The 15,048-nt window shown below is 39.9% G+C and overlaps 1 protein-coding gene across 5 annotated transcripts in view; it reads left to right on the top strand.

Moving 5' to 3' along the window:
- CCSER1 (coiled-coil serine rich protein 1) overlaps positions 1-15,048 on the top strand; it is a 1,165,803-nt gene that overhangs the window by 111,691 nt on the left and 1,039,064 nt on the right. For all 5 annotated transcript variants that reach the window (XR_007773146.1, XM_050944018.1, XM_050944020.1 and 2 more), the window contains exons 2-3: positions 5,902-7,263; positions 12,518-12,705. Coding sequence is in view for 4 of the 5 variants with exons in the window: in XM_050944018.1 (XP_050799975.1) it covers positions 5,946-7,263; positions 12,518-12,705 (1,506 nt within the window). In the remaining variant the exon portion in view is untranslated. The remainder of the gene's footprint in view (positions 1-5,901; positions 7,264-12,517; positions 12,706-15,048) is intronic.

Consider the following 15,048-nt stretch of genomic DNA (forward strand, 5'->3'; position numbering starts at 1 on the left):
CTGCTAGCACACACTAAAAATTTCCTACTGAGCGTTAATGTAGTACTGTTTTGGGACTACATTAATGTACACTAGGGACCTTTTAGTGTGCCCGCAGCGTCCACAGGGGCCAGTTAGTGTGCAACACTCTAGTGAACACTGGAATTTACATCCCTCTGGTGCAGACTAATGCCCTGTGTAGACAAGCTGTTGGTTGATTGTAGAGTCCTTATGGCTCTCTGTGTGCTGGAATAATAAGTGCTGTGTTGGTCTCACGTTACTAGAGACAAGGTGGGTGAGGTAGTATCTTTTATTGCACCAACTTCTGTTGGTGAAAGAGAGACAAGCTTTCTAGCTTACAGGGAGCTCTGGGTAAACTTGAAAGCTTTTCTTTTTCATAAAGAGAAATTGGTTCAGTAAAAGAGATTTCCTCTCTCACCTTGCCTCTCTAAGAGGGAAAACATATTGTTCACTTTTTCTCTTCTGCATTTGCACTAGTTTTGTCATAGGGCCATGTAGTTCAGAGCTCCATCCAAGTGGCTGAGGAAGAGCAGATAAGTAATCTCGCATTTATCCTGCTCTGAAATTCAATTTGGTTTTCAAATATTTGATTTGTATTTTCTTCAGCATGTTTTTCTATTGTTGTCTCCGTTGATAGCACCTCACATTCAGATTATAGTTTAATTCTAAGAGTGAGTCTTACAAATTCAATCAGGCTTGTTTATCTGATAAGCAGCCCATTAGAAAATTCCACAATACCCTTTTAAATGATCTGACAAAGTTACCTTTTCTGCATGATATGTGTTTCTTTAATAACTTTTAAGTTGTTGTATTTTGGGGCCGCACAAGGAGCAATGTTACTTGGAGTGAGGGGATTTGATATGGACAATGTGCTGTTTGGTGTGGAAGAGGTGTAGATACATGAGTTGTACTTCATCAAATTCCTTTGTTGTAAAATGGCAGATGCCAATATTTATGCTGAAAGTGAAGATTAGGTGTCCAGTATAAAAGAGACTATCTCACACCTTGTTAGAACATGTGTGGCAACTCATAATCCCACTGAAACAAATGGCAAAATTCATGAAAAATTTTAGCCTATATCTGTGAACTGAAATCAATTTGAAACTTGCTTTCAGACACCTGTAAAATCATCACTGTAACCAATAATGTCTGTGTAGATTCAGAGATTCGAAGGCCAGAAGGGACCACTGTGATCATCTAGTCTGACCTCCTGTATTACACAGGACATAGAACTTCCCCAAAAGAATTCCTAGAACAGATAATTTGGAAAAAATATTCAACTTTGATTTAAAAATTGTCAGTGATGGAGAATCTCTGGTAAAACCATTGATAAAATGGTCCAATGATTAATTACTGTAACTGTTAACACTTCTATCTTTTCTGCATTATTATTGATAATTTTGCCATTTCCATCAAGTAATGGACCAATACCATTGTCAGGATTCATTTTGTTCCTGATATACTTCATTAAAAAAAAACCTCCTCCTTGTTATCCTTAGCTCTGCTGGCCATAGATTTCTCCTTGTATCCTTTTGCTTCTCTTACCATTTGTTTAGAGTTCCTAGCTTCTGCTTTATATTCGTTACTATCAACTTCCCTTTCCTCCATTTGCCCTCTATATTTTTTTTATAGCTGTCTGTTTCAGGATACAAACAGCTAGTAACTGTATACTCTCCTCATTATTTTCTAAGTTTTCAGTGTTCTTACAGTGAAACTGATTTCTTTGGCCAAAACTAGGGATAGTGATTGACTAATTCAGCTTTCATATACTATTACTTAACACTCACCATTTCTTTGCTTTCAGTTAGAGTTTCTGATGAGGCATTCATAGAATCATGGAATATTAGGGTTGGAAGTGACCTCAGGAGGTCATCTAGTACAATCCCCTGCTCAAAGCAGGACCAACACCAACTAAATCATCCCAGCCATGGCTTTGTCAAGCCAGGCCTTATAAACCTCTAAGGATGGAAATTCCACCACCTCCCTAGGTAACCCATTCCAGTGCATTAATTTCTAACATCCTAGAGGCAAAGAAGTAACCGCTTTCCCTGCAACTCTTTCACAGCAGGAAACAATTGAAGCAAAGTGGTAGCTTCCAGGGCTTCCAATTCCTCCGTTATTTACAGAACATGGTTAGGAATACCAGAAGGTCTCCCAGAAAGACACTATTTTGTAGGTTCCTCCCTGGTCTGACAGTAGTAGAGCCAAGGAAACAATTAGTTTCTTTCAGTTTTCCCTGGCAATTCATCTCTTTCCCCTCTCGTCCCCCACCACCATATGATAAAATCTGCTATATACAGCCATATCCCACCCAGCATCTCTTCTATGGCAGTGTTTACTAAAGTTGGAGGGAACACAAGGCGGAGAAGAGACTGAGGGCAACAGGGAAAGCGTTCTGAGCCACACCACTCCTTCACTGTGGACTTGTGTCTTCAGTTTTGGTCAGCCACTAATGCTGCTAGGGGCAGGAGCAGTTCATATCCATGAAGATCCAAGCTCAAGCAGCAGCCTATTGGCCCAATCATCTCTTCACTGATATAGCAAAATTTGAGAGCATGAGACCAGGCCTCCTGGAGCTACTAATCAATGTTCCTTTCCAAATACACCACCTCTCCTCCCCCACTCACCCCAAAACAAACAGAGTGTGTGAACGGGAGGGGATGAGGAAATATTGCAGCAGTTATACCGGAGATGTACCATGAGTGGATGTTGTATGTAGTATACATTGTCCCAGGGATGTACAAACCCCACATGAGTCGCAAACGAGTTGAGCTGCCAGGGCCTCACCCTGCAACACCTGAATTAGATGTCAGGATTCAAGGGGGGGTCTCAAAAGGGAGAGCACAGCTTGTTCGTCCCTGGCTGGCAGGGATAGAAGACTTTTAGCTCTCATGGGAGAGTAGGCTGGCTGGGGTTGGGAAGTAAGATTGCTTCTATCAGATGTAGGCTTGGACCCATCCAGGTGGAATATCAGCATTAACTCTCTTCTTCATTTGCAGAGCCTGGGTAGGGTGAAGAGTCTGCTGAGGAGTCAGCCCGAGAGGGATGGAAGAATGTGTGGTTTTATGTGTTGAGTTTGGACTTTGAGTACCTTGGAAAGGTTGGGACTGGCATGATTTTGCTGTAAGGCTAAATGAACTTGAGTTGGCAAATGGAGGAGGATGGGTAGATCAGCTGGAGACCAGGAGGAAAACAGAGGCAGAGCCGTTGCCACACTGTGCCATGCTGGTAGGCAGCATGGAGGAAGGATATGGCCACAGTATATGTGTATCTAAAGAGACAGAAAGAGGGTGAGAGAGAGTGTATCTCTGTCTGTCTGGTTGGAGAGGTTTAGAGAAATTGTTTATGAAGTTGGATCTTTGGTCAATCAATGTATATCTGGGAAACCTGTATGTTATGATTGGTTTGTATTTTACATGTCTGCAATTCTGTTGTCATCCTCAGCAAAAATCAGTGTTGACAGCTTTTCTGTATCCTTCCTTTAAGGGGTGAGGAGGAGCAGAATGCACAGACCCCATGAAAGAATACAATGCCTCTAGCAATAGTTATCAGTTCTTGTGCCCAGCTGGTAAAGCTGAGCCTAGTGTGCGCAGGTCAGTTGGAAAAAGTAAGCTCATTCTGTCCTCTAGATCCTGTCTCTCTATTTCTGGAGAAGGCAACGGTATGCTCGGTGGATAGGCAGGACAGAGTGAATTACTGTGAATTCTTCAAATATAAGCAAATAAACCTCTACCTCGATATAATGATGTCCTTGGGAGCCAAAAAATCTTACCATGTTACAAGTGAAACCGCATTATATCGAACTTGCTTTGATCCACCGGAGTGTGCAGCCCCCCCCGCCCCCTCCCCAGAGTGCCTCTTTACCGCGTTATATCCGAATTCATGTTATATCGCATCGTGTTATATCGGGGTAGAAGTGTAGTTGCACAATCTCTGAACTTCCTGTGTATGTGTATCTTTCATACACACCCAGTAACAGAAACACTACGGTGTGACCTGGCCTTAAGTGATTATACAATAATGTACAGAAATAGTTTTTTTGCATTTGATTTTCTGTAGCCCTTTTAAAATAGCTTCATCCTCTCCGGTAAGAATTGTATTCAAATTTGTGTTTTGATTTCAGCTGAAACCTCAGTAGTATCCACCTCAAGCTCTTACGTTGTCATCAAATGTAATTAAAAAAAAAAGAAGAGAGATTAGTTATCATTCCCAGGGTGCAGCTTTCATCTTAAACTTCAGAATTGCTTTATTGATTTCTGGTCTTTGTGAATCCTGATACTGTGTCTACTTGGGTGTACGTGCATAAACTGTAACCTTACCAACCTCTTGCTGCTGGAGCAGAAAGTACAATGCAAAGACTAGTCATCAACGAAGATTCTATGAACTAATTTTGTTGTTAATCATTCTCTTCCTATGTCATGACATACCTTTTGCTGGTTTAGTTTTACCGTTCCTTGACTTTTTTCCCATTTTTTCTTAATGTTGCTCATGGCTATTTACTTAGTGTGTTTTTTTGTATCTACATTTCTTTAGGGCATTTGGGCAATATAATTATTTTACTTCCTTACTTTTTTTCCTCCAGTTCGATCTAGAATCTTTGTATGGATCATAGAAATGTAGAGTTGGAAGGCATCTCAAGTAGCCATCAAGTCCAGCTCCATGTGCTGAGGCAGGACCAGGAAAATGTAGACCATACCTGATAGATGTTTGTCCAACTTGTTCTTAAAAACCTCTAATGATGGGTATTCCACAGCCTTTCTGGGAAGCCTATTCCAGAACTTAATTCCCCATCAAGTTAGAAAGTTTTTTCTAATATCTAAACTAAACCAGCCTTGCTGCAGACTAATCCCATTACTTCTTGTCCTTCCCTCAGTGGGCATGGAGAACAATTAAGATACATTGCCTGAGTTTTTAAAAAGGTGCTGATTGCTCCTAACTCCAGCTGAAGTCTTATCTAAAAGTCAGATCTACAGCCTTGCTTCTTGTTATGGCCATGTGACATATGTCGCTATTTTTCTGTTTGTGGATCTGCATCCATAGTACAAGGCTTCCTATATCTATACTGCAGCTGCGTTTTCCTGAAGTCCAGCTGCTGTGCTGATCAGGATCTGCTTCTATTAGTTAGGTCAGAGATATTTCTGTCATTTTTTACTTTAAATTGTTTTTATTAATTTTAAAAGAAATTTAATATAAAAGAGAGTGATAAATTACTAAGTGAGTCCAGTAAAACATTAAAAGGAAATCTGTAGGATATAAATGCAGAAATATAATCATAAATATTTAACAATACAAAACTAGACTAGAAAAGAGCCTAGGAAGAATTTAATGTTAGAGCATGAAGTTGTCTAACTCAAGACCTGGTATTTCCTTTCCTGTGAGATTATTCATATAGCTTGTAGTTGATTTAGTTTTGCCTTCATTTTCAAAGGAACCCAAGGGAATTAGGCACACAGTCCACACTGAACTTTAGTGTGAGCTGAGCACCTAACTTCTTTGGGTTCCATTGTAAATGCCAGACTTTAGGTGGCCAAAAAAATGCTTGGCCCCTCATGGACCATAGAAAAGGGAGAGTTTATAATCTAGAAGTAGACATGATGCAAAAGTGATAGGAACAAATAACATTTGCATAGAGTATTAAAAAAAATTACGGTATGTGATACTATTTATGCTAATCTTCTGCTTGATTGCAGGGGTTTCAGACCTTCAGACCTGTTGAACTGTATATTGTTATTCTAAGTGTCATTAATAAAATAAATGCACCAACTTCCAGTTGTATTTAAAATGGACTTTTATAATAAAACTGTCATTCACATTTTCATATCTTCAGATAAATTTTAAAATGTGCCTGCCCAAAGATTTAGGTTGATGTATTAAAACACATCTTTTTTCCCCTCATCCCAGATTGGCGTCTTGGCTGTCTAGAGTCCCAAACACTTCAGGTCCTGATGGGGGACTCAGGATCAAGACGTGCAACTCTTGTGTCTCGACTGCCAATATTCAGGAGAAGTATTAGTCGAAGACATGACTCCCTTCCTTCCTCACCCTCCTCCATTAATACTGTGGGTGTCCATAGCTCCTCTCCCTCCAGCACCAACTCAAGCTCAGGTAGTACAGGCAAGCGAAGGAGCATATTCCGCACACCTTCCATCAGCTTCCATAGCAAGAAGGGGCGTGAACAGAAGTCTGAATCTGCAAGCCAGAATGTAAGTATTTCAAATGGTGCTCAGTCAGCTCACAACGATTTCCAAAAAACAAGCTTGGAAGAACATGTTAAAAGCAGAGGGAGGCATTCAGTTGATTTCAGCAGTTCACGGAGCAAGAAGATAACAAGATCCTTGACCGAGGACTTCGAAAAGGGGAAAGAGCCATCAACTAATAAGAATGTCTTTATAAATTGCATTCGTTCTGGAAAAAACGAGGGTGATGACTCTGGCTTTATAGAGGAGCATAGTAGACGATCTATTAAGGAATCCTCACGGAAACTTCTCCCGAAATCTTTCTCATCACACTACAGGTTTTCAAAGCCCGTCCCCCAGAGCCAGTCAGTTTCCTGTGTACAACAGTCTGGATGCTTGTTGGAGATTAAACCATATGTTGAAAGCGACCCCATAACAGTAAGGTCCTCTCCATCATGTTCTGCTGAGATAACAGAATGTGCAGGAAGTTCTTTGCAATCACCACAACTTTCTGCAGACCTCACCACAGTCCAGACACCTTCGGAATTTTTAGCCTTGACTGAAGATTCTTTCTCAGAAGTTGACATGGTGCCCAATAGTGGAAACACAGCGCCACACACAAAGAACTTAGACAATAATACTTCTACCTCTCAGATTTTCCTCAGTCCTGTTGTTGCTTATATGAGGAAAATAGATCATGTAGAAAATACTTCCCAGTCTGCTGTTATATCTCCTGTGAATCATACAAGCTTTTGTAGTACTGAATCAAATACCTTACCTAAAAATACTGCTGCTAATCAAACACAAGTATTATTGCAAGCCACTGAACTTCCTGGTAAAGATGCCAGGCACATAGGAGAAATTAACTCAGCAGGTGCACAGTTAGAAACTTTGGTGTTACATCATGAAGAAACAACAGTGGAATGCTCGCCAAAGGCTAGTGGATTATGTGGGGACCAACATGAAATAACGTTATCTGAGTATATTAGAGAAACAATTCCTGTAACAGAATCGAAGATTATTCCCTCCTCCTCTGAATTCCGATCCTTTAAAACACAACAGGGACATGAAATAAATCACTCTAAAGGTATGTCACGTGGATTTTTTTCTTGATTCTCCTGAAAGAGGTGTTCACAATTGTAAAGTAGCTTTACACATTTGCAGTACTGTAAACCCAAAAAGTAAAAGAACCAACATTTGTGCTTTTGTTTTTGAAAGGTTAAATCCATATTTTTTTATCTGTCTTGGGATTTTTAGCTTACTCGGTCTACTCTCAATGTGTGTGACGATGATAGAGTTGCCAACTCTTGCAAATTTATGATTCAAGTAATTTTGGCCAATGAATCTCTTGATTTTGGGAGGGCTCTGTGTGTGTGTGTGGGGGGGCGGGGAGTCTTACTTATTATTTTTGATCTCTTGAGGTTGGCAATACTGGAGACAACCATAGAACACTAGGCATCAGGATTCATGGTTTCTGTTCCTGGCTGTGGGAGCAGGCGGTGGTCTAGTGGTTGCAAATGGCATTGCCAAATGTAACAGTGCCCCTGTTTGACTCATCTAGAGGCATGGAGCCCCAGATCACTGCTTGTAAAAGCATGACCTTGTGGTACTTGAGCTGAAGAATCACATCTTTTAGGATGAAGTATAGCAGAGTCAAAAACTCTAAGGATACGTTTACAGTGCAATAAAAAACCTGGGGCACTCAGTCTCAGAGCCTGGTTCAATTGATTAAGCATTATGGGGCTTCGCCTGCAAGGCTAAAAAATGCAATGTAGATGTTCAGACTCTGAGACCTACCACTCTCACCAGGTTTAAGAACCCGGGCTCCAGCCTGAGCCCAAATGTCTACACTGCAGGTTTTAGCCCGGCAGCCTGAACCCTGCTAGCCCGAATCAGCTGACCCGGGCCAAGTACAGGTGTGTTGTTCCAGTATAGATGCACCATAAGTGTAGTCTAACTGCGAGAGGGTGACATGGGGCCACATTGTGTTAGTTTGAGTTACAGAAGTGCCTAATTTTGCATATTGAAAGACTACATATTTTGAAAGATTGTGAAATAAAATGGCCAAGACTTGCTTTCGTTAAATTAAAGCCCTGAATTCTATTGCCGTCTCTGCCTAAAGTGACCTTGTGCAATTTCAGTTACCTAATGGGTGAATAATAATTACCCGCCAAGGTTGGAGTATGAGATTGGCTCATAATCAGGATAGTGAAGTACCAGAAATATTAACAGCAATCAGTGGAAAATCCAGTTTTAGAATTTATAGTCTCTGCTCCTGCAATTAAATACACCATCCTCTAGACTGCAGGGCATGCATGGGGATATATTGTACCCATGTTTTGCTTTCCCAAAGTAACATGAAGGCTGCATCATCATGAGACTGCTTGCAGTATGAGCCAAAGTCATGTTATTCACAGGAAATTCGAGAGACTTGGCAAAACTGTATGTATTGTTAAAATTTACAAAAGACTACATGCAATCTCCTAGGAGAGCACAAATACCTATTAGCTTGGGCACTTAACTGTATGCAAATTGGGTTTGTGTATAGCAGGGTTCATCAATTATTTTTTTGTCAAGGTCCAAATTCCTTGGTCAAAGTATAGTCAAGAGCCACACTCCAGAGAAATAATAAAAAAATAGCAATAATGATAAGTAAATAAAAAGATTTTGGGGCCCATTCAAAGGCGTCTTATGGTCCGGATTTGGCCCATGGTCTGCCTTTTGGAATTTCTGCACATGTTCCAGCACTTTGGAACCTCAGGCACTGTATGATGTTGGTTATCAGATAAATGGCATTGTCAGGCTAATTCAGGCATTAGACTAGCTTTTGTCAGAGGGCCCATCTTCAGTTTAGTAGTCTAGTCAATTTAGATAGATGATTTTAAAACATCTAGGTACTACTCCTGCCCTGCATCTCATTGGGCTTGTCTTCACTGCAGTGTTAGCTCAAGTTAACTCCTCTTGACTTAGCTTCACTTGAGGTAGGGTGACTAGATGTCCTGATTTTATAGAGACAGTCCCAATATTTGGGGCTTTTTTTTATATAGGCACTAATTATCCCACACCCCTGTCCCGATTTTTCACATGTGCCATCTGGTCATCCTAGCTCCAGGCGAGAGGTCAAACTGCCAAACAAGACTTGAGTTGCACAGTTAGTCTGTCTGAGCAGCCCAGAGTAACTGAGTCCTCACTGTAGTACTAGCACCAGTGCCAGCAGCACTTGAGCTTCAACCCACATACTCCATGACAGGTGAGTTTAAAGCACCGCCTAACCCGAGCCAGAGATTTTTGTGTGTGCAAAGGAGTCATGTTAGGGGCAGCACTCAGGTTATACCATGAGCTAACACTGAATGAAGACAAGCCCATTGTCTTTTTGTTGTTGTGATTTTACCATCACACTTTTTTATTGAAAACTTTTTTTTTACTGTTGTTTATTTCTCTTTGTTGGTGTGCAGTGAAAAACTCATTTAAAATGAGAAACTGTCTGACTGTTCAAGGAAAAAAGTGAAACTATGTGCACAGTGCTGTCAAATACACAGATTAAATGAAACAAATAGAGAAACATATTTAAAATACAGCAGTCTTACATTGTGTATTACATGATGAAGTAAAAACAGTAGTGAGTGGGGGTTTTTTTTTTTTAGTGTTCACTGTGTTCCTCTAGAACAGTACTTATAAACATTGTGAACTGATCTTAGATTTTATGTGAATTAAACAAAATTTAAAGGGAATTATTAATGCAAAGCAAAACACATTTTACTTGGAGTATCAGACTAGACTAGAAATTGATTGCAGGAACCAATATGGCAAGTGTATATACTTACACGATAATAAAGATATATTTAAAAAAATCTTGGACTAACATCAGCCCATTCTGCAATTAAAAAAAAAAAGGAGGAAGGGTTTTATGGAACCACAAGGTTTGCTGTGCTCTTGTGCTTCTCCCACCTTTAAAATCCCTCCTCTGCTTCCACATGCATGAAAATTAGGGCTGTCAAGTGATTTAAAAAATTGTGATTAATCGCACTGTTAAACAATAATAGAATACTATTTATTTAAATATTTTTGGATGTTTTCTACATTTTTCAAATGTATTGATTTCAATTACAACATGGAATACAAAGTGTACAGTGCTCACTTTGTATTTATTTTTGATTGCAAATATTTGCACTCTAAAAAAACAAAAGAAATAGTATTTTTCAATTCACCTAATACTGGTACTGTAGTGCAAACTCTTCATCGTAAAAGTTGAGCTTACAAATGTAGAATTATGTACAAAACAACTGTATTCAAAAATAAAACAATGTAAAATTTTAGAGCCTGCAAGTCCACTCAGTCCTACTTCTTGTTCAGCCAATCGCTCAGACAAACAAGTTTGTTTACATTTGCAGGAGATAATGCTGCCCGCTTCTTGTTTACAATGTCACCTGAAAATGAGAACAGGTGTTTTCATGGCACTGTTGTAGCTGGCATTGCAAGATATTTACATGCCCGATGCGCTAAACGTTCATATATCCTTTGATGCTTCAAACACCATTCCAGAGGACATGCTTCTGTACTGATGTCGGATTCTGCTCGATAACACTCCAAAGCAGTACAGACCGATGTATGTTCATTTTCATCATCTGAGTCAGATGCCACCAGTAGAAGTTTGATTTTCTTTTTTGGTGGTTTGAGTTCTGTAGTTTCCGCACCGGAGTATTGCTATTTTAAGACTTCTGAAAGCATGTTCTACACCTCATCTCTCTCAGATTTTGGAAGGCACTTCAGATATTTAAACCTTGGATCCAGTGCTGTAGCTATCTTTAGAAATCTCACATTGGTACCTTTGTGTTTTGTCAAAGCTTCAGGGAGAGTGTTCTTAAAATGATCAACATGTGCTGGGTCATCATCCGAGACTGCTATAACATGAAATATATGGCAGAATGCAGATAAAACAGAGCAGGGGACATAAAATTCTCACGCAAAGAGTACAGTCACAGATTTAATTAACACTTTTTTTTAATGAGTGTCATCAGCATGGAAGCATATCCTCTGGAATGATGGCTGAAGCATGGAAGAGCATACGAATGTTTAGCATATCTGTCACGTAAGTATCTTGCAATGCCGGCTACAACAGTGCCGTGCAAATGCCTGTTCTTACTTTCTGGTGACATTGTCAATAAGAAGAGGCCAGCATTATCTCCTGTAAATGTAAACAGACTTGTTAGTCTGAGCAATTGGCTGAACAAGAAGTAGGACTGAGTGGACTTGAAGGCTCTAAAGTTTTGCATTGTTTTGTTTTTGAGTGCAGTTATGTAACACAAAAAATATCAACATTTGTAAGTTGTACTTTCACGATAAAGGGATTGTACTTCAGTACATGTATGAGGTAAATTGAAAAATACTATTTTTTCTGTTTATCATTTTTACCATGCAAATATTTATAATAAAAAATAATGTACACTTCGATTTCAGTTACAACACAGAATACAGTGTATATGAAAACATAGAAAAAATCCAAAATATGTAATACATTTCAATTAGTATTCTATTGTTTAACAGTATGATTAAAACTGTGATTAATTGTGATTAATTTTTAAAATCATGTTTAATTTTTTTGAGTTAGTCGCATGAGTTGACTGGATTTAATCGACAGCCCTACTGAAAATCGAATCCTTCTCTTCTTACCCAACATAGTCATTTATCTGGGGCTGGGAATTGGGATTCAGCCTCTCAGCTGCAGAACAGATGAAAGTGGCTGTCAGGTTATCTTGCTTTGGTTTGGACAGCTGTGGAGCAGAAGTGGGAAAGCAGGATGGAGGCCCAGCCCAGTATCTCTGTGCCTCATACACTTATATTAAATGAAGCTCCAGTCCTGAAATGGGTGACTTCCCACCATGCAGGCAAGTGTGCAAGGCATTATGTTAAAAGTCTTGAAGCCTGGTGGGGGCTGTGGGCAGCTGATGCCTGAGTCTGCCCTGAAGAACAGTGGAAGACAGTTAAGTTCTTTGCACCAGTATGGATTAACTGGGAATAGTTCCTGCAGTGGGGTTGGGGTGTGTGAAACAGTTGAACAGAGCAGTGGCCTAATATGCTAAGAAATAAACAGAAAAAGGGTGGAGGGACTTCTGCATCTTGGGAAATTGTACACTGGTCTACTGGCTGGACATACAGAACTAGACCCTTGTAGATGGCCTAGTCTTGGCCTGACAATTTTACATACTTGTACAAACAGCACAGCTCTGTAGTAAATAGTTGAGTAGCTGCCACTAGCATAAGTGAAGCAGTGTGACTTTTTTCTGTTGAAAATATTTTTTGTGAATACTTGCAAGTAAATGTTGATTTCTTCTCTATTGTAGTTAATCTTGCCAGTAGTTTTAGTCCTTACCGAGAAGGCAGACTCATAGAGAAGCGCCTGAGATCCTCATCAGAAGGCAATGCTGGAAGCAGCAGGATGATCTTAAAACCAAAGGACGGAAACACAGAAGATCTTCATAGCTTGCGGAAGCAGAGAGCGAGCTCGTCATCTTCAAAAATGAACAGCCTGGTGAGTGCATTCTTACAGATACATGTTTTTGCAATGGCTTTCATTTCTGTAGTGATATGTTTTTGCTTCTAATGACTATTGTAAATGTGAGAACACAACTGTATAGGAATACAAAGCCTTATCCAATGCTCGGACAATACAACACTCAAAACTTTAAGATACTTTTCGGAACATAACCTCAGATTGTTGTCAAGACCAAGTATTTCAAAAGTCTGTATAACTTTCTGTTGTGTATTTTTTTGCAGCTGTTATGCAATGTTCGTATGGCCAGGGATTTCAGGTGGGAACTTCTGGAAAACTTATGATTACCAAATGTTTAGTATTAAAAAAGTAAATAAGTTCAAATACTGGAAGGGGAAAAATGTAGTGCAGTATTTGTAATTGTAAGTTCATGAGGCCTGAGTCTTCAGCAGTTTCATGCTGGTGTGACTCTTACCTCAAGGAATCACACTGACCTACACCTAAGGTAACTCAATGGAGGATCAGGCCATAGTCATGTGAAAAGTGAATCACATATAACAAGGAAAGACTAATTTCAAAGGGCTGAATGCTCCCCTTCCATACACAAACCAGTGGTGGGGAAAAAATGCTCAAAACTCAGGATAGAGAATCTGTTTTTTTGAGAATCCCTCCTCTCCCACTTCAGGACTGGGAAGTTGAAAACAAGCGTGCTGTCTAAAACCATAATAGAAGATTACTTTTTGAGGCCTGCTTCAAGGTGAAGGGGTGGTATAAGGAGCCTGTTGACTTTTAAAGTTGTCTGTCTTCTCGTAGGCAGTGAGGGTAAAGAACTTAAGGTGAGTGTAATGTACTCTCATGCTTACTCAAGACAATAAGGAGAAGCGTAGAACAGGCTGCAAGCAACGGACAAGTTCTGGTTGGTAGAGGAAATAACTAAATAAGCCTTGTGCTCAGATGGGTTGCTGTTGTGAGATTGTGAAGGGTTAAATAAGGATTCAGCCTATATAAATATCTGACACATAGCTTACCATGAAGAGTATGTGAGAAAGCAACCCCAAGATTCACCATTCTACTCATCACTTGTGCACGTGTCCCTCAATAAGCATGGACATAAAAGAGGAAAAGCATCCTCACAATGACCACTACGCTGAAGGTAGAGTTAGGGTCCCAGTTGGGATGTCTACAAAGATTACCAGACTATCAGGATTGAACACAATCACCCTTTGAAGGTAGGGCTTTTTGCAGGGCTGTGGATTAATCCAGATTGACGCCAACATGTAAAAGGGCTTTAGCTGCATGTTCCTTCCGCATAGTTTACAAACCGTAATGTCAAAAATGCAATAGAACAAACCATCAAGGGCAACTTCTGTGATTCCCCATAGGTTTCTGGCTTCTGGTTAACCCAACCCCCCCTTGATTCTTTTCCTTCTGAGCTGAACTAAATTAACCTCCAGCTGGGAGTGTCTCCCAGAGCTGACCTTGAGCCCTGTTTGATAATTAACTTCTGGAACAACAGAGGATTGTCTGTCTCAGCAGGACTCCTTCTACAGACATTGCTGAGACAGAAGGTAATGCTGATTTTTAGGCACTCCATCTGGGGGCACCCAAAGACCGGTACAGTGTCACAGTCTGCCCCATCTGGCTAGAAAACTGAATTTGCCATTTCAAAATGACGGAACAATTGTGCGCTATGTCAGCATTGAAGGTAACTTTGTTTGCTGCTGACCTCTGCACAGCTTAAGATTTTCTGTTTTGTATGTGCCTGGCTGAGGTCCTCTTGAGTGCTTGACAGAGAAAATAGAAAGAACGGTTGGGTTATCTGACTGTCACATGAATGCTTGCCTCTACACACGCTTTGTATAGCCTATGCAACATTTATTAGCTGAACTTGACCTACAAGAACTTCAAGAACTTTTCAGTGTGTATGTGTGCATTTTTCTTCTCCTTTGTAGCAGTCACCAACTGTTTTGATTCATTATTACTTAATGTGTTTTATAACATCTGAAAGAGCATTAGGCAAATCAACAACAACAACAAAACCAAACATTTTCTGCATGTGTCCCTATTATCCTTTCTAGGATATTGTCAGTTTGTACAAATGATCTGATATAGAAATGCAAAACCTAGATCTACAGGAAAAAGCTACTAATGCACACCAGTGAAATGCTACACCCAGAGAAATATAGTAGAGTGCTGCATGGCTAGATAGCTGAAGTGATTTTCTGTGTAATTAAAGAGAATAGCTACAGCATGTCTGTCACTTATCCCGGGTAGTTTGCATTAAAAAAAAACAACAAATAAATCAGATTTTTCTAAAACAGGACATTCTTAAATTGAAAATGTTTTTCTACATCACGATAAGTGTGGCTAGTGCTTTACAGA

This window comes from Gopherus flavomarginatus, chromosome 3 (assembly GCF_025201925.1).
Source record: "Gopherus flavomarginatus isolate rGopFla2 chromosome 3, rGopFla2.mat.asm, whole genome shotgun sequence".
In the NCBI taxonomy this organism is placed as follows: Eukaryota; Metazoa; Chordata; order Testudines; family Testudinidae; genus Gopherus; species Gopherus flavomarginatus.